The sequence below is a fragment of the Eumetopias jubatus genome, unplaced genomic scaffold, assembly GCF_037043125.1.
Source record: "Eumetopias jubatus isolate StellerSeaLion01/CBP00866 unplaced genomic scaffold, mEumJub1_p1.0 scaffold_3, whole genome shotgun sequence".
Taxonomy (NCBI): Eukaryota; Metazoa; Chordata; class Mammalia; order Carnivora; family Otariidae; genus Eumetopias; species Eumetopias jubatus.
This window is the reverse complement of record NW_028274809.1, coordinates 5,483,905-5,510,679: the sequence shown is the minus strand read 5'-3', so window position 1 is coordinate 5,510,679 and position 26,775 is coordinate 5,483,905. Positions and strand designations below refer to the sequence as shown.

At 49.2% G+C, this 26,775-nt stretch overlaps 1 protein-coding gene across 5 annotated transcripts in view; it reads left to right on the top strand.

Annotated features, from left to right (window-relative positions):
* Window positions 1-26,775, top strand: part of AGAP1 (ArfGAP with GTPase domain, ankyrin repeat and PH domain 1) — a 520,576-nt gene that overhangs the window by 448,750 nt on the left and 45,051 nt on the right. For all 5 annotated transcript variants that reach the window (XM_028105330.2, XM_028105329.2, XM_088021480.1 and 2 more), the window contains 3 exons: window positions 841-995; window positions 4,100-4,190; window positions 12,874-13,096. In XM_028105330.2, the coding sequence (XP_027961131.1) occupies window positions 841-995; window positions 4,100-4,190; window positions 12,874-13,096 (469 nt within the window). The remainder of the gene's footprint in view (window positions 1-840; window positions 996-4,099; window positions 4,191-12,873; window positions 13,097-26,775) is intronic.

Here is a 26,775-nt window from a genome sequence, read left to right as displayed (position 1 = left end):
GCCCCTATCCCTTTCATCTCCGTGGCAGGAGTGGGGCTAGACGAGAGCAGAGGGTCTCCTGTGGCCCAGGCCGTGTCAGCCTGAGTGGCACACATCACTGAGCCAGTGGATAACACTGTGGAGTAGGCGGCCTTTCCCCCATGTTAAGGGTAAGGCAGTGAGCCTCGGAGGAGTCAAGAGCCCATCCAGCGACCCCACAGTGGCAAGTGGTACAGCAGGATTTGATTGCAGGTCCCACTCTTCCCTGTGCAGACGGTCACCCCATGGCAGCCGTGATGTCGCCTCAGATCACCTGGAGTCCCACTCACTCTCCAGGTGGAAGACGATGGAATGAAAGACAAAAGCCTTCGTCACTGGAACGGGTCTTCTGCCGTTAAAGAACAGAAACCCCCAGGCATCCCTGTTTGCCGTTGGTGTATCTATGGATCTACATGCAGGTGCCTGAAAGAAATCAAGACTACTCTGAGATTAGTGCTATTAACTGAATTTTTACCCCCACAGATATCTCCATGGTGCGGTGAGTGACAGTGTTATTTTCCTGAGTGGCTTCCTCTGTGCCCAACACAGAGACACGGACATCACACACTGATTTTCATTTTTCCTCATCCCCCGAGCATTGATTGAAACCCAGCTAAACCATGCTGGCTTTAGGCACCAAATCTTGCGTGTTTGGAGGTCTGCAGATTCAGATCTCCGCTGTGTAGTCGGCCGGTCCTGTGTGTGCCGCCAGCCCCATGCAGGCGCGATTGAACCCAAAGGCACTTTTATGACCGAGGACGGGCAGAGGGGCTGCGGTCTCATGAAAGCTAAACTCTTCATCCTCACCACTCTGTGTTTCAGAACAAGAAGAAAACTTTGAGTTTATCATTGTGTCCCTCACTGGCCAGACGTGGCACTTTGAAGCCACCACATATGAAGAGCGAGATGCGTGGGTCCAAGCCATCGAGAGCCAGATCCTAGCCAGCTTACAGTCATGTGAGAGCAGCAAGAATAAGGTAAGACCCTTAGCAGGCTGCCCCCCGAAATCAAGAGCCACTGATCGTTAAAGGGAAGTGGAGGCCCAGAGGAATGCCCAAGGGAGGGGAAGCATCATATGATGTGTGTGATTGACAAGACCCAGTTATTCTTCCTGAGCGAAAAGCTAAATAATTGAAAAGAATAAAAAACACTTTGTGTCGATATGTATCAAGTGTGAGTATCCTAGCCTAACCATGTTCCTATGGCAGAACATCCCGTTTTAAATCTTGACTCTCAACTAATCCCAAATAGAAAGCATTGACCTTTTTATGGTGGATGATGGGATCTTTTAGACTCTTGTGGTGTATGCGTTGACATTTACTTTGTTTTACGCAGAATACACTCAGGAGAGGAGAGGGAGACTTAAAAGATGCACTGTTCTCTTCTCACATATGCACAAAATTCAAACCCATGTCAAGTTACAACACTGAGTCTTGTTACGGATGTAAAGGAAAAGCAGAGGCTCAAAGATGAGCGTGCAGGGCATTTGGGGAGACCGTGTCCATTCTCTAAACTCTGCGGATAAAGCCTGCTCGGTGTTTTATTCAGCAATCGGAGGTGACTCTTTGCAGTTGTTCAGCCAGAAAAACAAAACAAACCATAAACCACATTCTCTAGACCACCGCCAGTGATATTCCCAATATGGCTTTTCAATATGGCTTTTTTCTCCTTCATTACTTAGTAGCTCGGATGTCCTCAACCCCTTCTCTGGGACATTGTAAAGTCTCAGAGCAGGTCGATTTTTCAAGCTATGATCAACTACAAAAGGAGAGAAAGAGCGTTGCCCACCGGCCTGTGCCCTCATTTGTGACCATTTGGAGAAACCTCTGCCAATAATTCATGCTTAGCTTTGGCATTAAGAAGGGAGTCTATCTTTCAGAAAGATGGAGTGTCTTACTTTATTACCCTCTTTAACCAGGGTAAACCAGACCACAGCCGTTACTATTATAATGTAATTTGCTTCTCTTCTCTAAAGGTGTTTTATACCAAGGTAGGGAGAGTCAGTGCCTCTCCGTTCTGAGAACCTTGGCTTTACTGACTCACGTCCACAGACAGGGCTCCTGAAGCGAATGCAAGGAAGCTTCTGGATCTCCTCATGGACGGGGATTGACCACATATATCACACACAAAGCATGGGAATCTAGTTTCAGAACAGGAGTGGGGAGAGCATGTGGCCGAACAGACAGACACATCCTCCAGATTTTGTACACAATCACAGTATTTCACATCACACCTGAATCCATGCCATATCCTTGGGATTCAGGAAGATCTAAATCTCCTGTCTCTTGTTTCCATTTCACGCCTTTGCCGGACTCAGCATCATTTCTGGGCCTGACGCAAGCATTGGCCTACAATGCTGTCCCTTTTCGCTAGCCACGTGTGCTCGGGGCTTGCTCTCCCTCGGAGACTCACGAGCACCAGGGAGGACAGACTCACACCTATTCATCTTGGGTGTTTGCTGAATAGGTGTCAGAGTGCACGGTATGGAAGTCCCATCCAAGGAATAACTGAAGGGAAAATACAGACTCAGTTAAGAATGAGCTCTAAGAAATTTTGGCTGCCTGTGAATAATTCAGGCAGGGGCATACATATATGTACATCTGCTGTGAAAGTCAGGTAAACAGACAGACAGACACATCCCTCTGTGCACACATACACCACATACTCCAGATGCCAACATAAATTGTTAAATACACTGAATCCTGGGCTATCCAACCAGAGGGAATAAAATCTTCATAATGCATTATGCTAATTAGAGAATAGAAGCAAACAAATTATAATTTATATTATTAGGTAGTAAGCAATCGGTCGTCCCACATCAGACAATTTGACATGAGATGATTCAATTTATGAATTCCGACATAAAAATGAAGCTTGTTTTAAAGTGTCCTCTGAAATTTGTTTGGGTGTATGCATTGGTAGCCTTTAGAAACAGTGTGTATCCTGGGGCGCCTGGCTGGTTCGGTCGGTAGTGCATGCAACTTTTGTTTGATCTTGGGGTCATGAGTTTGAGACCCACGTTGAGCATGGAGTTTACTTTAAAAAAAAAGTTAGCTTAAAAACAGTATATACCCTTGTACCTGGCACCTCTGCTTCCAAAAATTTGTCATCAGTAAGTAATGACAAATGCAGGCGAAGTTTTAGCAATAAGTGAGTTCTTTACAGCACTATTGACAGTGGAGAAAAGTTGGAAACCACCTAGATGTCCATCAAAGAAAATTTCAGAAAGAAGTTCTTGTAAGCGGCATAGTGTGCAGCCACTCAAAATGATGATGTGGGAGAACGTGGGGTGCATTGAGAAGTGACCCTGTGTCATTGGGCTAAAAGTGCAGGTTCCAAAGCAATACAGGCTGGCTTTTTTTTTTTTTTTTTTAAGTACACGTGTGTGTACAGGTGTGCTTTTAAAAACAGGCTAGAAGAATAGATATCATACTGTCAAACTTAAGTATGGAAGATCACATCATAGCTTATAAATTCTTACATTGTTCTTTTCCCCCTTAGGTATCTCTTTAACTTGTAGAGAGAAGAGGGTTAAGTATCAGTTTAAGAACAGATGCCCCTCCCTGCCCTCCACCCTCCTTAGTGACTTTGTTGCCGTAGCAACTGAGATACTCTTAATGTGAAAAGTGCATCTCTAAGGCATGAAGTGTGGTGTGGACGTGGCTACCTGGCGAGGAATCATGAGCTGTGTCTCGTGGCGCCGATTAAGCCCTGACCCGTGGCTCATAAGCAGATTATTTCCCATTCTTCCATCTTCAGAGCAAGCTGACACAACAGGGCACGTTAACCACTTCCGTTCTCCAGGTGGCGGTTCGTCTGTGTTCACTCGCGAATGATCCAGAACTACTTCTGTCCTCACTCCAGGTCGAGTCCTCTCATCTGACAGGTCTTAACACGGGGCTCGAAGCATTCTCGGGCAGTCATGCTTTTTCCCCAAAGACCTCAGAAGAGGAGTGGCTGCTTCAAACGGTCCTCATCCTGTATCTGCTGACAAATGATTTGATTTTGCCCCAACATTACTCGGGGATGCATCAGTGTCTCCCGGGGTTCTTACCTCTTGCCTTTCTCTTCTTATGCCCAGTCCCGACTGACAAGCCAGAGTGAGGCCATGGCCTTGCAGTCAATACGAAACATCCGCGGGAACTCCCACTGCGTGGACTGCGAGACCCAGAGTAAGTGTGGGCCGGGGAAGGGGGCCGGGCGCGGGACACGGGAAGTGGGGTGGTCTGGTGACACCCAGAGTGCAGTGGACCCACTTCGGTCATGCAGCACGTAAGGTTTATGATGTGACGTGACGACTTTTAAAGAGTTGAAATACTCGTGTTTGGATTTTATCTGAACACAGTACCCTGCACACAAAAGTGTAGGTCTGCCTTCTGCCTCAGGCCCCTGGGTGAGCAACCGTCTCACCAGGGGGGTGGGCGTGTGCCCAGATTCCGTGCCATACCCAGGAATTAACCTTTTGCTTCATCAGTGGTCATATGCTTGTTTGCTTTCTCATGAAAATACAACACAATTGTTAATTCCTGCCCAGAGATTTCTGGGGTTGGTTTTTTTCATTGCAAAATCATATGTTCTGGATTTTGCCATCAAAAGGTCTTTCTTTTTTTTTTAATGTGAGATTCACTGTCCACTAAAGCCTCTGATTGAACTGATAGACTTCATCATAACTGTTTCGTGCCTTCCAGTGACCCAGTGTTCCTGGGTGCTTCCCGCCGTGCAGTGCGGAACACTCTGTTGCCTCTGAGAAAGTCACCTTGTTGTCATCCTTGAGCTTAAAGACTTTCGGTTCTCTACATCCCAGCCCTTAGTCCAGTGCTGGGGGCATTCAGTAAACTTTTTCCAGTCGTATCTTTTTGTTGTTGTCACTAAAAAACAAAGTTTTGACGCGGGGCGCCTGGGGGGCTCAGTTGGTTAAGCTCCTGCCTTCGTCTCGGGTCGTGATCCCAGGGTCCTGGGATGGAGCCCCGCATCCCGCTGCCTGCTCAGCAGGGTCGGCTTCTCCCTCTCCCTCTGCCCTTCCTGCTGCTTGTGCACGCCCTCTTCTTCTGTCTCTCAAATAAATCAATAAAAATCTTTAAAGAACAATCAAAGCCCACAAAGTTTTGATGAGAGGGAGATCCAGTTGAGACCAGGTGAAAGTCACTGGCCCCACGCTCGGTGTCACCTGGGAATCCCAGGCATGTGATATGGTCCTGGCCATCCTGGAGCCCAAGCCCAGTGGGCGAGGCGGGACCCAGAGACCACAGCACCTGCCACCGTGGCGAAGGGCTGTTACAGGGCACACGGCAACTCAGGCAGACTTTGTGCAGAAGTTGGTGTTTAGAGGGGCTGAAGGAGTCATGGCGTCAGGGGAATAGCAGAACATGCACCTGCTGCTCAGGTTGGAGGCTGGTTGGAGCTGAGAGAGGTGGTGAGGATGCTCAGCGGGGGGGAGGTGAGGATGCTCAGCGGGGGTGGTGAGGATGCTCAGCGGGGGGGAGGTGAGGATGCTCAGCGGGGGAGGTGAGGATGCTCAGCGGGGGTGGTGAGGATGCTCAGCGGGGGTGGTGAGGATGCTCAGCGGGGGAGGTGAGGATGCTCAGCGGGGGTGGTGAGGATGCTCAGCGGGGGAGGTGAGGATGCTCAGCGGGGGGAGGTGAGGTTGCTCATTCCAGGGGTGGGCTGCGGAGATGAGGATGCTAAGTAGAGAACATTAGAGCCTTTCTCTTCATCTATAAACAGTGGGAACTCCTTTGAGTTTCAGAGCGGGAGTGAGATGGATTCTGAGCTGTGCTCGGGGAGATGGGCCTGGCCCTACCATCTCCTGTAGATTGGACCAGGGCGGTAGAGGGAGGAGGAGGCCGCCGTGGGGGATGGCGCACAGGAGGAGGTAGGCACTAACTCAGGTTGTTAGAGTAAAGGGCAGGGGGGGAGCCTCCTCTGAGCAGCCACTGTGCTGCAGGGCAGGATCGGGGAAGGTCACGAGGCTGGCGTCTGTGGCCCCCAGGGGAGAGAAAGGGTCTCTTCTTCGGGTGTCTTGATGAACTTCTCTAAAGTATCTTCTTTGTGTGAAGTTTTAAATTTTACTTTCAAAATGTGTCATGAAAGGAAGTTACAAGAGAGTACTTATTAAGTGTGTGTTTTTACCAAAAAGTTGTTAAAGTAAGAATTTTTAAAGCTGTCAGAGCATCCATTCGAAGTGCCTACGATGATTTCCACCATACAGCTGGAGCCCTGTGAGAGGGACGATTCCATGGCTCGCAGGCTTCATGGTACGAGGTACATTTGGAGGTCAGGAGTCCTGTCTGCGAGCAGGTGGGCCGCTCGAGTGCCGAGGTGTGGGGTTGGGGGCACGGAGCTGTGGGGAAGGGAGGCCCCTGAGTAGATATGCAGGGACAAAGGGAGCGGGGAGAGGCGGAGTGTGACAATTCCGGAGGAGAAAGAGATCGCGAGCTCCCATTCCTTAAACACTTTGCCTTCGTCAGGCCTGTGCCGAACCCACCAGGGCACTATCTGTTTTAGTTCTTGTGACTGAATGTTGGTGCTGCGGTCGGCCCCACGGCCCCACTGACAGAGGAGGAAATGCAGAGTCTGAGGGGGAGTCATATTTCGAGTTATATGTCCCGGGTCACAGAAACAGCAAGCGGAGCTCCTTGCCTCGCTGCTCTATTACAGAGCTCAAGGACACCAGGACACGTTGGCAAAGGCTTTTTGTTTTTTAAATCAAAATACTCAATTTTGGTGAAAATGCTGGGAAGGGCACCGCCCCCACACTGATGATGATCTGTAAAACCTCCCCGATCGGTTTGGCAGTGTACATAAAAAGCCTCGGGCAAGTGGACGCCCTACCCTCCAGCTGGGTCCTCCAGGAACCAACCCCACGGGAATGAGCAAAGGGGCCCAGAGACGTAGCTTCAAAGGTGTTCATCACAACGCTGTTTACAGAGCAAAAAATCAGAACATCCCAAATGTGCGAAACTGGAAGAGCCATTAATGGTGATGTCTTCTCAGTGCAATAATGTGCAACCTTAAAAAGTGATGTTTAAAATTTTTAAAGTAAGTTATGTAAAAAAATATATTAATTGAGATGGAGAAACTTTATAATGCATTGGAAATGAGCAAGTACTGAGGCAGTGAGTCAAGGAGACCCTAGTGAATCATTTTAGGAATTTAGGCAGAAAAAGTCTATAAGGATGCATTCCAGAACGTTGATCCCACCTATTTCTGAAAGTGGTCGGTCGGGTCTGTGGTCATCCGGGTCATCTAATTGTATAGTGAGCACCTGTGTCTTGGGAAATTGGATATCGAGTGGCCTGTATTTCAGTGGGTGCAAGTACACACAATAGTCAAACATTAAATGTAAGGAGAGGCTCTGGTTTCTGGTCAAGAAGATGTTGCCGCTTTCTGTGGGGCCCGGGAAAGCCTGATTTCACCCGGGGACCTGGTTCTGCCTGCATCTTCCCGGGGGCTCCCCAGCATCAGAGCTGGGAGGTCATCGCTCATGCTTCCAGAGGGTTCCAGCAGGAGGAGGGGGCCAGGCCACAAACGTGTGGGATGCTTTCTTGGGCTCCAGCAGGATCGAGGCTTCCCTACTCTGCTGCTGAAGCCGAAATGCAGGGAAGTGCATCCTGCCCTCTGCCTCGGGTCCTGGGAACCGGGCCTAGGGCCTCTGGCTGGTATGTAGCCTAGGCGGGCTTTTGTCCTTCTTACTGATTAAAGGACTTTCTCTTTTAATTTGTTTTCTGGTTTGTTTATTTGGCTTTTTGGGTTTTTTGTTTTGTTTTGTTCTGTTTTGTTTGAGAAAGCAGAAATTGAGAGTAAGAAAATGATGTTTTGGGGTCCCAGATAGCTTGGTGTGCTCTCTGCAGAGACAGGATCAAGTTAGGGGACAGTGGCCACTCTCGGCCGTGGTGGACAGCACGGAAGCAGGAACAAAGCACGCGCGCCTGTCCTCCGAAGCGTTGTCGGAGACAAAGGTGGCGGTCGGCTCTGACACCAGCAGTGAAGGAATTAGCCAATCAATAAAGTGTTCCAACACCAAGGATTACTTTTAATAGAAAGTGCATAGGTAGATTGTTCAGTGAACAGAAGCAAGAGAAAGTCTTGTGTGTGGTGCATTTCTTCCACATAAATATGCACAAATAAAAAAATAAGTTGACTGTGATTGAAGTGGGTGGTAGTTCCAAAGATTTTCTTCCCTTGTTCTTTGGAACACCTTTCCTGACACCTTAAACCTGTCTTTACATGAGCCCATTCCTTTTATCATTATTAAGGGATCTTAAGGGAGGATTGAGGGGGACTTGAAAGTGTGGGCCCCGCCATTGGCTTTCTGTCCCCCTGAGAGCCAAGCCCTTCGCTTCGTGGTCCTGTGTCCGGTGGTCACATGGGAGGAACCTCGGGCTCCGGATGCCACAGACCCCTCTCTGGATGATTCCCACTGGCTTGTAAACTCTGCCGCCCCCACCATTCAGTTGTGTCTCATGGGGGTGGGGGGAGTGGGGCGAGTGGGGCTTGGGCATTTCCATGACACATGGGATTTGGAGCAGTAGGAACCCCCCCTCACCCATCGTTCTTCCTAAGAATGTGCCAGACTGCCGGGAGCCGCCTGTCTACACCTGGTAGACCCCAGAACGGGCTCTGAGCTTCCTTAGCTCGGGGGTGCCCGTCTGTAGTGATTTTGGAGAACCTCAGCGTCCACCCCTTGAGGAGCCGCAGCCTTCGGACATCTTGCTTCTGGGAAATCCTGCCGTAAAGATAACTGACATGTTCGGGAAAGTCCATCCTCCAAGCCCAAGAGCTTGGAGCCCTGGCGTGGTTGTCGCCACTGTGCCTGCCCTGCATGGACAGACCCGGAGAGGCAATGCAGCCTCTCCACGGCTCCAAGACCCCTCGCCCACGAGGCCCTCCTGCTCACCTGGGCAGAGCCGACGCCTCCCTCCTGGCTGGTGCCCGAAGCCCTGGATGGAAATCCCGGGCGTGAACTCCTCCCGCCATGTCGTGTTAATGTTGGAAGCAGCTTTTCCGCTGTCCCACTGGATGTCTAGGACTCTCTCTTACGTATCTTTGTGGACCCCAGACCTGCACAGGAGGGGACCCCACTCCCCTCTCCCTTCCCCAATCTCTCGATGTCCCAGCAAAACCTGTAGCAGGAGCACTATTCAGCCCCTCTCTTCTGCTGCTTGCTTTTTCCCCACAGGCATAAAAAGAAACCGCAAACTATGTACTTTTAAATTACAAACAAATGGGCGCCTGGGGGGCTCGGTCGTTAAGCGTCTGCCTGCGGCTCAGGTCATGATCCCAGGGTCCTGGGATCGAGCCCCGCATCGGGCTCCCTGCTCGGCGGGAAGCCTGCTTCTCCCTCTCCCGCTCCCCCTGCTTGTGTTCCCTCTCTCGCTGTCTCTCTCTCTCTCTGTCAAATAAATTAAAAAAGAATTTTTTTTAAGTTACAAACCAGTGATACAATTCCATCTATAAAGGCATCCTTGGGTCTTTGCCCACATATCCCCTCAAAGAAGCCTCCCCCGACCGCCACGGGGTTGAGATGACACACACGGGTCCGTCTCCCTCTTCTCCCTGACTGGGCTTTCTCAGAGCACACGCTTACCCGGCACGTGGCATGTTTTTCTCGTCTGTTCACCGTTGGTCTGCCCCGTGGAATCGAAGCCCGATGCTTAACCCTCAGGACAGCCCCATGGGGATGGGCATCGGTAGCTTCATGTCCTACACGAGGCCTGCAGAGCAGAAGACTCTTGCCGGGGGTGGGAGGGGCGCGCAGACAGTCAGCAGGGCGTGTGCTGACAGTCCGGTGGGGGTCTGTGCACTGGCACGGCGCTCCTGAAGCTACACGGGGACACCGGAGACAATCCAGAGCTTGAAGGCCACACTGGACTCACCTGTCGGCCTCGGGGGGCAGCCCAGGGCCGCAACGCCCCAATGCATCCTGAAGGCAGCAACATGTGCGACGCGGGCAGTGTCCCTGGCAACGCGTGCATGCTGACACCTGCCAACAAGTTGTTCCCATCTGTTGGGGCAGAGGCGAGGCATCCCTCCCACAGCCCCAGTTCCTCGGTATTTCTGATTTCCATGGAGAGCTGCATGCAGTCACTGAAATGTGTCCTGTGTGGGCTTTCCTCCTCCAGGGGACACCACACCAGGCTGGTCTCTGAAGCTTGGAGGGGGAGGGGGTGGGGCGGCGGTACATCGAGTTCCTAACCGGGTCAGGGTCGTTGGGGTCCTGCGCCCGAGGGGTAACTCAGAGAAGGGTTGCGGTGGTGGGTAGGGCTTGCCACCTAGTCAGGGGTCTTCCCACAGCTCGGGTGAGTGGTCCGGGGGGCGCAGTGGGGACAGTGTGCAGGGGCATTCACCAGCGGTGCTCTGTGATGGTGGAGGTGGGCACGTGGGCTCACCCCGCCGCCCCCCCCCCCCCCGCGCCGGCCCTGAGGACGGGTCCTCTGCTCTAGTGGGGCCATGCCTTCCTTTGCCGGAAAGTGCTCATTGAGGCGGGCTCTGGGGTGTCGCAAACGAGAAGAGGTCGGTGCCCCTGGCCCTGCCCGACACGGGGAGGGTTTTGCGAAGTGACGCACGGGTGTGTGACAGTCTCCCGGGAGCTGCTGGGAGCTGCTGAGAGGAAGTGAGCTGCGTGCTGAGGCCAGCAGGAAGAGCCACTGGCCACGCAGAGGGGCGCGGTGTGGGGGGTCAGGGAACCAAAGGGCTCCTGAGAGACACGCGCACAAAGACGGGCTCGCTTCTGATCCTGCTGGTCAGGATTGTGGGTCAGATCCGAAGGGCAAATGGCAGCCCCGGAGGGGTTTTGAGAAGGGGCAGGACACGGTCACATTCACCTAGGAGACCGCGTTTCCGTGCGGAACGCAGGCTGCGGGCGTTAGAAGGTGAGGCCGCAGATGGGAGGCTGCTCCGTCCTGGTGGTGACTGTGGCATGGACCAGGGCGGGAGTGGCGGGGACAAGAAGGGGCAAACACCAAGACTTGGTGATGGGCTGGGGGGTGATGGAAGGATCAGGGTCAATTTGCAGAATCCTGGCTTGAATAACTGGGTGAATCAGTGCCATTTGCTGGCAGGGAGCTGTCCCTGGCAAGAGATGATGTTCAAGGGCAAAATGTGGACAGGGAGGTACCTGCAAGATTTCCAAGCGCAGATGTACAGTGGTCATTACGGGTGCTGCTCAGAGAGAGGAGTCTATCCGTGTTCGTTCCTGAGGTGGGCGGTATCTGTGGATAGTTGTGAGCAGTTGGGTCGTAATGGGATCCACAGCTTGGGTAGAGTTTGCTCATCAGAAGATGAGTCTGCAGAATCCCCTGAGGTAAGGGGTGGGTTCAGGACGAAGAATTGGGAAGGAAATCTAGTTGGGGAGCCAGACAAGTGCTAGAAAAATCCAGGGAGGGTATTGACCAAAAAGCCACGTGAAGGCAGTGTTGTAAGAAGAAGTATCCAGAGGTCAAGTAAAATGATGCCTAAACACAGTCCTGACCTTGCCCGGCCCCATGACGTTGGCTGCCCTGCTCCAAGGGGAAGGTGGGGGTAGAGGCCAGGTGGGATTGAGAGGTGCAGACTCAGAGGTGGCCAGTGCAGGAGTCGCGCTCTGAAGGGGTGTGGCGGGGGTGTTCCGCAGACTGTTCACCACCCCCCCAACAGGGCCCAGGCCAGCCCTCCTCCATTGAACCTGCCCTTCGGTGCCTGCTGTGGCTGGTTTCTTCCTTCCCACGCTGTCTGTGCATTTATTCCTTTGACTCTACCCTTCAGCGTGTAGTCTGCATTTCTTCATTCTATTTATATTTATTGTTATTATTTGGAAGTTTGTTTCGTCTTCCCACCCAGAACGTCCCCGAGTCACAGACCTCTCTTCTCCTATCCCCCCCCCGGTACCCACCCCCACCTCCCAGAGTTTGTGTTAGATATGAAAGAAATGGCTGGCTGATTTCTGATGAATTAGCACAAGGCCATTCCTGGGTTTTTGTTGACTCTTCAGGTGTACCTGGAGTAAATATTGACTATCCCTGGATCATTTAAGCCTTCCTTGCGTCTGTTGGTGGTTAAAGCCATTGACTGTCCGGGTGAACCCTGTCTTTGCAGATCAGCCGTGGACTCTGGCACGAAGCCAGCCTTGAGCCTGAGTCCTCTGTCTTCCGGTGCTACCAGCCACTTTCACACAGGGAATGACCTAGCTCTGGGGTTCCAGCCATGTTCTCTAAACTCATTTGTTGTCCTTGGTGCGTTATCACAGGCTAAAGCATCGCCATTCATTCTGCAGATCAGGGTCGATCCAGCTGGGTCATAACCTAACCGGTAGACCCTGCCCTCCATCTTGCCAGCAGTGATGGTGGGAGTCGCTCCAGCGGTTGCCCTTAACGTAAGATCACTGAAAACCATGTCTTCATCATAGCGTGCCTGCCTTCGTCTTTGAGATTTGCAAACATGTCAGTCGTATGTCTAGTGAAAACTCAGATGTGCCTAGAGTTGCAGAGATGGCTGGTTACAAGGGACATTGTAGCTTTGGAAATACTCTGGAGCCAGGTCACATACGGTTCTTTTCCATGTGCATCTGCGCTCTCAAGGGTGCTGCTATTGAGGTATTAGAACATGCATTTCTGTGTCCAGCCCAGTGCCTGCTCCTGTTTATTGTGTGGGAAATTCCTAAGCTTTGGCTAAAGCCAGATTTTTAAAAGCCATCCCCAACATGTCAAACCTTTTGAGATGCCTAAATCAGCATGCAGGACTGGCCAGAGAGCATTTGCAGACCCTGTGAGTCTAGGGAGGGACGGCCGGATGTGAAGTCCAGTAACTGGCTTTTTTGTTCCTGAGATCCTGAGGGCAGTTGGAATGAGTGATGATGGTCTGTTGTCTCTCTTCCCACAGATCCAAACTGGGCCAGTTTGAACTTGGGAGCCCTCATGTGCATCGAATGCTCAGGGATCCACCGGAACCTTGGCACCCACCTTTCTCGAGTCCGGTCTCTGGACCTCGATGACTGGCCCATCGAGCTTATCAAGGTGATGTCATCCATTGGGAACGAGCTGGCCAACAGCGTCTGGGAAGAGAGCAGCCAGGGGCGGACGAAGCCCTCCCTGGACTCCACAAGGTAGGGACGTGGGCAGGCGTATGGCTCTGGGGCCTTCTGCCAGCACGGGAAGTCACCTTAACAACAGCCTCCCCCGGAGCCGCCCTGGCGACCTGTAGGAATGGCGAGGGGCCCGGCATGGAAACGTCTGTTTTTAAAATTGGTTTTCAGCAGGCATGGATAATTCAGACTCCTTAATTTTTTATGTTTGTTTTTACACCTTGGGGATTCCTCTCCCCCTCTTTGAAATGTATTAAGCTTCCAACCTTATGAATATATCACTTTAATTAATACATTTCTAATAGGAGTAAGATGTGCAGTGAACACTAATTATGAATTTTTGATTCTTTAATTTTGTGATTCTTCTATCTTTGATAAGCATCTACTCAGTTGGTTTCCCTCCCCACCCCCACAGACCCACAGTAAGCCAGTTTACAGTAACACAATGTATTTTATTTTGTAAAATATACTTCCAACACATTTAAGCAGCTGAGTTCGGAGTAACGTATGGTGACTCCTCATTAATGTTAATTGTTACCCGGTGTAAAAAACGCATTTATTTTGAGCCCATTTATTTTCTCATTTTTCATTTACAGCTATTATAAACCGTTTTTGAGTACACATACATATTTAATGTACCTAAGAGGTGATAAAATGGCCTGTCTTCCGAGAAAGCCTGCTTCACAGAGGCGCGGTGGGCCCATCGGGTCCCTGCGGGGGAGGGGCCGGGGGACTCCCTTTCCGCTTTTGCTTCTCGGGTGTGTGGAGAGGTGAAGGGAGTGAAGGGGTCTCCCATCGTTAGCACTTTTTTAAATTCCTCTGGCCTGTTTTGCTGGTGATGAGACCTCTGGTCTGTGGGCGGGCCCCATGTGAGGCGTAAGAAGTCGGTTTCTGCCACTAAGCCATGATCCTGTGCGAGCAGTCGGTGGATTTTGTTACATGAATGCTGAAAAATGAATTTGTGGTGCCACCTTCGGTTCACTTTAGAGAATGAAGCTGGCGTGTTATTAACCTGCTCTTCCTGTTCGGCGTCCTGTGGGGAGGGGGCGAGGGGAGGAAGGGGCGCCCAGAGCCTTGTCTGTCTGGCATCACCTCCATTTGCTGGGTGAGCTCGACCACGCAGTACCCGTGTGGGCAGACTTCCTGCAAACGGAAGGAATGATACTGTCCTTTAAATGCTTTATCTTGATCTGTTTAACACGAGTGTAGAAAGTAGCAGACCATCAGCGAAGAGCATTCTTAAAAGACGAATTTGTGTATTAATATCGATTTTTTTCATGGGTTTCGTTTCCTTGGAGGACATGTAGGCCAACAATGAAATACGATTGGAAATTGGATCAAGTTTCATGTAGGAGTGCAGAGAACATTGAAATAAGTTAGGGAAAAAAATTATTCCTGCATTTTACTGTTTATGTGTAAGAGGAGCATATGTATTATTTTTAGTATCCTGAATTGGAAAAAAGTTTTTCCATCTGTCATAATTAGCCACCGTTTAGAACTTTTAGGTAACGAAGATAGGGGTTGCTATTTTTAACTGGTAAATATTTCATATGCATTTCATTTTCATTCCTAAGTGAGGGTAGCATGCGTACAGGCACTTGATTGTTCTAACTTGTGTATTTAAGCTCTTGAGTGCATAACTTTCTCTTCTCTCCAGCATTACACGCATCAATCACATCTTTATGTTTTAGAGATGTGTCAGTCTTCCTTTCTCACAAATGGGGTGACCGCAGCACAGTCCCAGCTCTTAATGGGTCACATTCGTTGTCCTAGGGGGCCGTGCTGAGTTGCAGCACCCCCTCCCTGCAAGGGTGATGGTGATGCTGGGTCACAGCAGTTCCAAAGAATACGAACGCCTTTGAGGATTAACTGTTTCCTTGTGTTCAACAAATACTTTCTCATAGAGAAGAAGTGGTACAGGTGATTATCCCTCACAGCGATCGGTGAATGTTCTCAGGGCCAGAGCTGAGTGTGCCAGGACTCTGGAGAATTTTCACGCCCGGTGGCGGGGGGGTGGTTCTCACAACCAGTGTGCTCCAGGGAAGTGTCACTGGAGAAACAGCATCTGAGCTGGACTTTAAAATGCAGGGCGGGTGTCCAGGCCTGCGGGGTCGGGAGTGTGGGGTGGGCTGGCCTAGGCCAAGTCCGAGCCCGGGGAAAGTGTAGAAACTGGGGAGTTGCCAGCCATGTGGCAGGACCTTCAGTTGAATGAGGAGGGGTAGGGCCAAAGGAGAGCAAAGGCCTGGGCGAACCTTTGAGCCAGGGGTGTATTACAACAGCGACTCTGGGGTTTATGCATTCATGTGTGATCTGCCTGTTCCCAAGAGGGCTAGAGGCAGCCGTCTGCGTTGTTGGAAGGGATGGAGATGAGGCAGGGAAGCCAGTTGGAAGGCTGTGGTCCTGGTGGATCCTAGGAAAGCCATAAATGCAGTGTCAAAAACATAAAGAAGCAACTTAGCCTAATAGCACAGCGATAATTCAGACACCCACCATCTTCACTGCCTTATGCGGTCTCCTCGAACAGAAATGAGAAACCCGAAGTTTGGGCTAGAATTTCCATGTGGAATTCAGTCTGCGACGTGAGAATGGGTAGGCAGCCTGGATCCTGCCTCTCCGAGACAAGGAAAGACCCCCCCCACCCCCACCCACCCGCTCTGGTCTCTCCGCAGAACCTATGATTGTTAATACAAACAGCTGGAGGGGTCTTTTAATGTGGCCCTAAGGTAATACTAAAAAGAAATATTTTAATAAATTTTTATTCCTAGCCAAGGAAGGGCCAAGTGCAATATATCCAGGCTAATTCTTTGGAAAAGGGCCCAGCTGCTTTCCCGAGAAGCTCGGTCCATTCCATCTTGTTCAGAAGATTCATTCTGACAGTGGAATGTAATTAGAAATGTGCCGTTCCTCCCCCAAACACACACACACACGCACACACGCACACACACATTTAGGACCACGGGGAAGTGGGACACAGCAGATCTTTCTCCAAAGAAACAACCAGTCCCCTGAAACCACCTCGCATTGGTGTCACCTAGACCCACGGGTGAGTTAGGAAAACAGGCACCTTTGACCAGCTGGCTGGCCTTCTGCTTGTTGTCCCTGCACCCTGATTAGGGCAGCTTCGGACGGCTCATAATTGGTTCCAGTGATTCTCAGCTGCCCTGAGAACTGCCGTTCAAACTTGAGCAGCATTGTGATCAATCGAAGCTGACGGTGGTGAAGCAGTATTGACTTCCCATTCCTAAACTGGGGATCATTAGTCAAGAAAAGCATCTTTTAATTACTCCCAGGAAGAAAAAAAAAATCTTTTTGGATGGATTCTGCAACAACTGCCATTTTTTCCCAGTGCATTCGATATTGAATTTATTGTCGCAGGAGGGGAGAGGATACCCTTCATCCCCCTCAGTAATGGAGGTTTAATTCAGAGAAAGGCGCCCGTGCAGGGTATCGACGCTACAACAATTAACTGCATCTGGGGTGGAATCCAAATCCCCCTCTCTAATTGCTATTGATACCATTTAAGCACACACTTAAAATATTGATTTTAAATGGGGATGCTGAGGCAGGAGAGCTGTGGCGACAGTGGACGGGACTTGCTAGATGGGAGGGCTGATGCAGGCACAGTGGGCTGTGTGGGGGGCGAGGACGTCATGACCCGTAGCATGGGAGCGTGCGGATCGGCCCGTGCAGTGTGCTGTGTGCAGTTGGACGTGGGGCCCTGGCTCCGGCGTTAGGACACACGTGTCCGGAGGGCCAGGCCACGGAGCTCTCTGGTGCCCCTTTCACAGCAAGGGATAGGCTCGGAGGCGGAGAAAGCGAAACCGCAAACACCATGCTTCTTGAGTGAATGAACGAAGGAGTGAGCAGATGGGGGGAAGCGAGAATGGGGCTGTGAGGAACCCATGTGCCAGGTACTCTTGCTGCCTCAGGGCCTGGGGATTGCTCACATGTTCATGGATGAAGTCAGGGGCTCTCACGTTCGCAGCACACAGCGAGGCCGTCTGGGCAAACCTCGGACCTCTTCCCCTCCTGGGCCCCACGGAGGTGTTTGCGGGGGGCTCCTCTCTGTGTCACTGTGGTGCATTGTTCTCCATTCCTGTCACCAGTTCACTTTGGAAGCTTTTGGGATTGCCTGCGGTGACCATTATTTCCTACCGGGACTGAGAGGAGCCCTCTGGTCCATGTTCCTCTTGGCAGAAGCCAGACTCCACTCGGCTGCCTGCTTCATCTTCCGTTCTCCACCTTTGGGTCTCCGCATCGAGGCGTCAGGCCCGTGAGGGTCTGCAGGGACCCCTCGCGGCTGGCATTTCGAGGCAGGTATCCCATTTACATGGCAGTCTGGGAGCCAGCCAATTTGGTCTCGGAAATCAAAGGAGCCTGGACGTGTGTTTTCCATTCTGTCAAAGAGCCCTTGGGAGAAGCTCTAAGCCCAACCGAAATCCCCCTTCCTTCTGATCCCACTTGGAAGGGAGCCGAGTTGCTGATTTAGGATACACTCTTCTGCCTCTTTGAGCATTCTTTTTCTTTCTGTCATTGTCACCTGCACGTCCAAACTCCCCTCTTGTCTTTTACCTATAAAAAGATGCCACCTTCGGGAAGAAGATTTGGGGCCGGACGTCAGAAATCTGCGTGGGAGAGACTGGCCGTGCACTTCCAGATGGAGCAAGTCTGCCCAGTGACACGAGTTCCGGTCCTTTTTGATTTGGGATCACCACTTTCATCTTATTTATGCACATGGAGATATTGATAAAGGGGAAATGTATCCAAACTGAAAATAATTGGATCCCTACCGTTAACTCTGAGATATTAAAAGCAGTACCACTTGGCCACGTCTTTGTCTCGTTAGGTTTGATCATAAGATCACAATATAGTAATCTCGGGCTCAAATTTCTGGCATAAAGATGCACTGTTCCAAATGTGGCCTCAGGGAACATGGTACCCACACAGCCCCAGGATTATCTCATCTTATTATTTTTTAACAGTTCTTGGCCCGCTGAGGTCAGTGTTTTGTCTCTTTTGAGTGTTCCTCTATGCTTGACACCTTTTCCTATTTTCTTTCTTTAAAAAAAAAAAAATGGATGGGGGGGAATAAGGGGGGGAAAAAAAGGACTTTGCAATGATGACCAGAACCCATCTGCAGTTGGGTGGCATCTGCTCCCCACATGTCACTTCCCTCATTAACAAGCAATTGAATTAATTAAATGCTACTCAGAACACGCATAACAAGCTACCGGCAGTGTCCAAATTAGCACTGATAATCAAGGATGATTTCCTTTATTATCCTGCTAAGTGGTGTGCAGACTCTGATCTCCCTGTCTGCCCTCATCTATTTACATACCCCCAGCTTCTGCCTTTGGAAGCGGAGGTTATCTTACCTAGTTAATTTGCCACGATCACCAAGCATGGCGGATTGATGCCCTGCCCCCGCCGCCGCCGCCACTGCGTGGCCCCCTCCCCGCCTGCCCTCCCCCAACCCCAGCCTTTGTATCTCAAGCTCACTGATAAATTAAAGGCCACCCCTGTGGTCTCTCAAGTGAGTAATAGAGGCAGAAATTTCATTTTGCAACTGGCTGATTTAATGATCCAAAGGGTAATTAATGGCCTGATTATCTTAATGTTAAATATGTCCGGCAGCAATTACAGTGACCTCCCGCTTGTCAAGGTCCGGGCTGTGCTCTTCTTTCAATTAAGTTCTCTGGGGCTTAATGGTATGAATAAACTCCTCTGATTCTATCATCCCGGACGGACGCAGAGGGTTCAGGGAGCTGGGGCCTCGTTTGGAGTTTTAATCAGCCTGTCTCCTACTCTGGCGATCAGAGTTAACAATTATAACAAGGACAGCTTAACTTTCTTCTTCCCCATGCGGAGCTCCCCCACCCCGCACTCACCCGCACTTTTTTGTTGTTTTATTTTATTTATTTTCTCTCATGTATTTCAGCGCTCTGAGGGAGAATTCAGTGTGTGGAGGAAGCCGCTGGTCTCTTCCAATATAAATTATCATGTGAGCGCTGTGGTTTTTCTGTTTGACAGGCTTAATTAATTGGCAGGAGCCCCCGAAAATGACAGTGCCACTAATTGCAACTCAGAGTGAATTTCTGTCATGGCGGCGTGCCTGTCGGCGGGCATGCCCCGGCCCCGGCCAGCAGAGCGGCCTGCCCTCCCCGGCCAGGCGGGGACAGGCAGACCCGGAGGAGCTGTGGGCTTACAGGCATGCCGTCTGCGTGCAGGGCTGACGTTTACTGCCAATAAAGTTTATGTGGCCACGGCTCCGCAAACCCAACAGCTGCTTGGGGATCTCGGATTTTACGTAAGATATTTCAGCGACTTCTCCTTGCAGGCCGGCTTGGAACCAGACTGCGAGAACCATAACTCACGGAGCGCCCCCTCCATGACTGGCTGGTCCTCATTAGCACATGGCTAAATATGCTTGAGTTTACCGGGGCTCTTCCCGGATCAGAAATATTCCACTATAAATATTAAGCCAATTAGGAAAGTGTACAAATGAGAAGTGCATTAACACTGCCTCAAAAATAATGCCTATAGATTACAGTTGACAACAGATACGGCGGTTCATCTGGTAAACCGCGGTCGGGGAGCTTGGCAGGAATTTATGCTCGGCTATAGTGGTCTCCAATTAAGCTCTCGTTAACAGACTCGCTCCAATTGTAAGAAGCGAATTTAAGAAGATTCTCTCCTTACGGTTAAGTAAAGTGGAATCTGCTTTTTACAAGAGAACTGTACCTTCCATTTGCCTTTGAACCAGGTGGACAATGTAGTGCTCTTGGTGTATTGTGGCCACCTGCTGCCCACGAACCCCAGGATTCATTTGATCCTGCAGGAAACCAAATGTGTCCTGGGAGCCAGTGTGGCTACCAGGGAGCTGTCTTGAGTTGAAAATCCCTCTCGTTTACTCTCTGAAATGGAGCAATGGAGACAATTAAGGAGTTTTTTTATTTCTAAGAATTTTTATTACCACTGGTAGATGAAAATGCAAGCCAGTGGCCAGCGCCGACTGCCTCTGGGTGTCCTGGGCACGCCTGGGCCTCCGTCCGTTTGTGAGTGTGTATAAGGGAACGTCATGCTAAGATTAACCTTGTGGGGCTTCAAGTTCCTATCATGGAAGACATTCTGAACAATGGGCCTATGAATTCTTTCTAAAACAACTGCCTCTGTTTTGATTCCTTTGATGGTAGAACATTTTCCAGAGGGTTTTTTCTTTCAGTGTTGTTTTAATTCTTTTGCACCAGAAACTTTCTTCTGGGGAACCTTACTGCTCGGTGCCGTGAGCTTTTCCTTAGCACGGAGCCGTCCTGTGACATAGGATGATCCCCATTTTCCAGGCAAGAAGAATGTAGAGTTAAGGTCCTGTGTCATTTGTCCAGGGTCTCACGCAGGACTGTGGGTCAGATCACGTGAATTCAGGACCGGACCCCTGGAACCTACTCTTGGTCCTGCTGCTCCTGTCCTTGCTCTGCTCAGCCTCACGTGGCCAAATCTGGCGGTTACTTGTGGCATCTAGAGATACCAGTGTCCCCTTCCTCTCCTCCCCGAGGCCGCAGCGCACACTCTTGGTAGCACTGTGCCTCTGTGTGTATACATCACTAGTGTGGAGTGGTGCTATGTGATCATGTAGCCACCATATCTCTCCATTCATGAAATCCAGTGGCCTTGCTCATAGTAACTTAGGTATAATAGAGCGTCATTCATCTTAGTTTGCACTCATGGGGCAAACCTGATCTTTTAAGTCATGCAGTCATGTTTCTTTTTTTTTTTTTTTTTTTTTAAGATTTTATTTATTCATGAGAGAGAGAGAGAGGCAGAGGGAGAAGCAGGCTCCCAAGGAGCAGGGAGCCCGATGCGGGGCTCGATCCCAGGACGCCGGGATCACGACCTGAGCCGAAGGCAGACGCTCAACCAACTGAGCCACCCAGGTGCCCCCATGCAGTCATGTTTCTAAAGTCTTAATTCTCTGCAGTTGGTGCTAATCCTAAGAGCTCTAAGTATCTGGATCAGCCATCACAGATGTGTGGTTCGAGCCCCAACATTTCATGTACTATGTCCCTCTCCTGCCTGAGGCTTCCTCTGTCCATGTCCGTGACCTAGCATTGCCTGTTGAAAACATTCGGCTTCTATTTCCAAAAAGCCTCACGATCACATTTATTATCTGCAGGATGAAATGCACAGGCAGACCAGAAGATTTCTAGTTTGGGTTTCATGACCAGCATTTTCTGAGATTTTTGATTTAAAACAAAAAACAGGGTGTGTTCTCCTTTGTAAGATGAAACTAGCCATTATTTCTACCCACTTGATTGTATAGATTTAGTGCTAAAAGAAAATAATTTATGAAGTCTCCTGGGTTCTTTTTTTTTAAGATTTATTTATTTATTAAAGAGAGAGAGAGAGCAGGGGGTGGGACGGGCAGAGGGAGAGGGTAAAAGAGAATCTCAAGCAGATGCCCCACTGAGCATAGAGCCCAACACAGGGCTCGATCTCAGGACCCTGAGATCATGACCTGAGCTGAAATCAAGAGCCAGATGCTCAACCAACTGAGCCACCCCAGGCGCCCCTCCTGGGCTCCTTTTTATCTGGAAGACACCATCAGCTGTGTACCTGGGTCCTGCAGGCTGATGGTGAGAGAGACAAGTAGCCCATGCCATCTCAGGTGCTGGCAAGGGTCTGCCTATGTAGACAATGTGGTTTTGTTTATTTCACTTTATATCTGTGGAGTGGTTTATTGCAGCATCAACATCACCTAGAGGTGCATGTTTTCGGGCCCTACCCCACACCTACCCAGTCAGCATTCCTAGGGTGGGGCTCAGCAATGTGCTTTAACCCTCTAGGGTTAGAATTTGAGAAGCACTGGTCTACACCAAGCAGAATAAGCAAGTGTCCACACCCCTTCCTGGAGTCTGCTCCCTATCTTAGCCCAAGTCCCTGGACTTCATTCCTCATTTCTTGAGACGCTGGTGTCTCTCCTCTTTGTTTACCAGACGCTTGTCTGGCCTGGCATATCCAGTATGCCAACCCAGCAGGTGTTACCATCCACAGAGGACACCTCTGTGTCTTGCCCCAGTACAGGATTATACACTATGATCAAACGTCCTTGTCTCCAGGAATGCAAGGTTGGTTCAACACCAAGAAACCAATCCATGTAAAACGCTACATTAATAGAATGAAGGACACAAAGTACACAATCATCTCAAGAAACACAGAAAGTAAATCTGACAAAATTCAGTGCCCTTTCGTGATACAAACACTCAGCAAACTGGGAATAAAAGGGTACTCAGCCTGCATCTGTGAAAAGCCCACAACTAACACCCTGCTGAAGGCTTTCCCTCTAAGATCAGGAACAAAGCAAGGATGTCTACTGTCACCACTTCTGTTCAACATTGTACTGGAAGTTCAAGCCAAGGAATTAGGCCAGAAAAAGAAACTAAAGTCATCCAGATTAGAAAGGAAGAAGTTAAACTATCTCTCTTGGCAGATGACATGATCTTGTATATCAGAACTCTGCAGGAATCCACAATGAATTATTAGAGATAATAAATGAGTTCAGCAAAATTGAAGGGTACGGAATAACATACAAAACTCAATTGTATTTCTATATACTTGCAGTAAATAATCCAAAATAAAATTAAGAACAAAATTCCATTTAGTATAGCATCAAAAAGAATAATATACTTAGAAATACACTAACCTGTGTACTGACAATTACAGAACATCATTGGAAGAGATTAAAGAAGACCTAAATAATTGACAAGACATCCCACGTTCATGGACTGGAAGACTTAATATTGTAAAGATATCAGTACTCCTCAAATTGACGCATAGATTCAACACAAGATCACTCTGTCAAAATCTCAGCTGCTTTTTTTCTTGTTTTGCAGAAATGGACAAGCTGATCTTTTAGCATATATGGAAATGTAAGAGACCCCCAGACAGGCAAAACAATCTTGAAAAAGAAGAACAAAGTTGGAGGCCCCACACACAAAACTTACTACACAAAAAGTGTAATAATCTAAGGCTGTGTCATATTGGCATAAGAATAGACATATAGACCAACAGAACAGAGCTGAGAATTCTGTAATAACCCATGCATCTGTGGTCAATTGATTTTCAACAATGATGCCAAGACAATTCAGTGGGGGCAGGGGGACAGTCTTTTCAACAGGGTGTGCATGGACAACTGGATGTCCACATGCAAAAGAATGAAGTTGGTCTCCTATCCGTATATGCCAGATAAAAAAAATTAGCTCCAAATGAATCAAAGACTTAAGTATAAAGACTGAAACTTTATGATAATACTTATAGAAGAAAACATGGGAAAATCTTTGCGACCTTGGATTTGGCAGTGGTTTCAACCTAGATACGACACCAAGAGCACAAGGAACAGAAGGAAAAATAGATTGGACTTCATGGAAATTAAAAATCTCAGTGCTTCAAAGGATAGTACCAAGCAGGTGAAAAGGCAACACACAGGGGGCGCCTGGATGGCTCAGGTGGTTAAGTGTCTGCCTTCAGCTCAGGTCGTGATCCCAAGATCCTGGGATCAAGTCCCACATGAGCAAGGAGCCTGCTCCTCCCTCTGCCGGCCACTCCCCCTGCTTGTGTGCGATACCCCCCCTCCGACAAATAAATAAATAAAATCTTTTTTTAAAAAAGCTATTAAAAAAAGGAAAAAAGACAACACGCAGAATGGGTGATAATATCTAAAAACCATTATCTTTAATAAGGATCTAGTATCCAGATCATATAAACAGTGTTCACAGCTCAACAATAAGAAGACAAATAACCCAGGTTTGAAATGTGCAAAGACTCTGAAGAGACATTTTTCTAAGCAAGATGTACAGATAGCCAGCAAACATGCCAAAAGATGCCAAGCATCATTACTTACTAGGGAAATGGAAATCAAACCCATATTGAGAGACTACTTTAAACCCACCAGCATGGCTGTAATCAAGAAGATGGACAGTGGTGGGTGTTGGCAAGGATGTGGAGAAATTAGAACACTTCTACACTGTTGGTGGGAATAGTAAATGACAGAGCCCCTTGGAAAACAGCCTGGCAGGGTCTCAAAAAGTGAAACATAGAGTTACCATGTGACCAAGCAATTCTCCTCCTAGGTATATACCTAAGAGAAATGAAAACACATTTCCGTACAAAAATTTGCATGTGCAGTGTCCATAGAAGCACTATTCATAATCACCAAAAAGTGAAAACACCAAAGGTCCATCAACTGGTGAATCGATAAACAAAATAGTGTCTATCCATACCATGGAATGTTATTCAGACATAAGGAATGAAGTACCACGTATGCTACAACTTGGGTGAAAACAAAATGCTGAGTGAAGGAAGCTAGACACAAGAGGCTACACATTGTAGAATTTAAAGGATGAATTTTATGGCATGTAAATTATGTCAATTAAAAAAAAAAAAAAAAACCACCAGCAGGAATTTCCAAGGAGAAAGACGGGGCAGGACATTCCACAAAGAGAGAACATTCTGGGCAAAGGTGCAGAGGCACGTGTGGTGGGGAAAGGCCGCCCCGCGGCCAGCACGTGTGCCCCTCGTCCGGCGTGGGGAGACAGTGGAGGAGTTTATCCAGTGTGATGCTTCGAGCAGTGGTTGCACTTTAGCCAGAACTCCCTGCACTTGGGATGACAGAACAGAGGAGGGTGGGACCAGGAAGAAGGTCATGCCTCACGTCCAGGCAAATGATCGAGTCTGAATCAGTGCTCATCCCTGCCAGGGCCTTCGGGGAACCTGTGCGAGACCAGGCACAGCCCAGCCATTGTGTCACGGAATCCACACGACAAACCAGTGTCATTCAGAGTGTTCTTCCCTGGGCCATTGGACGATGGCCGGCGCCGTTAACTGACAAGCATAACAAACAAGGTAACAAGTCACAAGACCCTGGTGGATCAATTGCATGTTAGTAAAGGTAAAAGCTGCACAGGAAGCTGACAAGGTGGTGACACAGCCTGCCCAGCATGGCCGTGGCCCAGCCATGGCCATCATGTCATGACTTCAGAGCAGGATCTCTTGGCCATACCCTCCAAAACCAGCAGGCAGAGCCAGCCTCCCCCACTGCAGAGCCCTGATCTCTCCGAGAAACTGGTTGTGGTCCCAGAAAGTAGCAACAGCAGTGGCAGTGCCATTAAAGCTTCAAATAATTAAATGTCATTTGTAACCCATACAAAACTTCATCAACCGGGGTCCAGAAGCCGAACATTACCTGGAGTACACATCACTCAGTGTTAGGGACTCGCTCATATGAAAAGCATCTCTAATGTGCATGATCTAATGCAAATGACCCTGGGGGACAAATACATAATCATGATGACTTACCCGTGACTTTCTCTTCAAGGACCCCCAAGTGCCGCCCTGTGTGTTTTCACACGGATCCTCATGATCTCAATGAGCTTGGGAGATACCTGTTTAAAATCAGAGAAGGGGAACCCCAGGCAGGCAAAATGCCTCGCCTGTCATTTAACCCAGACTTGGAGCGGGGTTAGCTCATGGACTCACCATCCAGGGGCCCCTAAGAAAAGTCAGCCGCATGGCTTGCAGGCATGGAATTCTGTCGACAAACAACCACAGCCTCGAGCCATGCCTTCCCACCACTCCAGTGGCTTTCAGCCAGGAGACATTTGGAATGGACCATGGGGCAGGTTGTAGGACTGGGGGCCTGGGATGCTAACGCCCAGATGGGAAGAGTCACTTTGCCCAGAGTGACTGTAACACCCCTGCGGAGGAACATGGTAGAGCCAACCAAGAAGTAAACCCAAGCTGCTCGGACGGAGCAGAATCAGCCCTCCCCTGCGAGCTGCCCGCACCCTCCCACAGAATCTAGGAGAGGCCTTTGGGAAGCCAGGACCTCTCCCGGGAGATTGCTTCTTGGTGTGTGCAGTGGATGAACTCAGAAAGATGAACACATTTTCATTCTAGAATGCCAAAGTGCACCTTTCTAAATGCATTAGATGAAGTGAGAATAATCATATACTCCATAAAGTTCCAGAGGAACCACAGTAGATGCTCAATAAATATTTGAGAGACTGCGTTACTTTTTATTTTTTTTTTCTCCCAAAACTAAAGTTAGGGCTATGACACATGATCAGTAAAAAAGAAGTGGAAGTAAGCGGCCGGCCAAAGGCCCCAGGGAGTATCCGTCCAATGGAAGATTCCATATGCAAAATAGTGTGAATGCCAGCCCTTGAAGAAGGTGACGAGGCAGAGTCGTGTGCCCCAGCGACTTAGAGCTGTGTAGAACACAAACTCATTTAAAAGCTCAGAAGACAGTTTAGAGAGGTGGAAGGCATTGGGGTGTCTTGAGACTTGTGGACGAAGCAGTGTTTCCGGGACTGTGGGAGGTAAAAATGGGATCCAGGTCCCATCCAGGGGGCTCTAATCTAGTGGGAACAGCGGACCCCACGAGGCTACGGCAACACAAGACTGAGGGGTACTACATCGCGAATACAGATGAACGGTAAAATTGCTGAAATGCATAATCAAAAGTAGACTTTGCGTCAGGAAGAAAGGTGGGCTGTTATGTCATTTTCTGTCATTAGTAACCACGTAGTTCAAAAAAATTACTCGTGATTTAAAAGTTCTCGTTCCCTTGTTACGTTCCTGTCCAAGATAGTCTTGTTCTTTAACAATCATGTTTCATCTTGACAAAGCATGTGTGAGCTTTTTTTTAA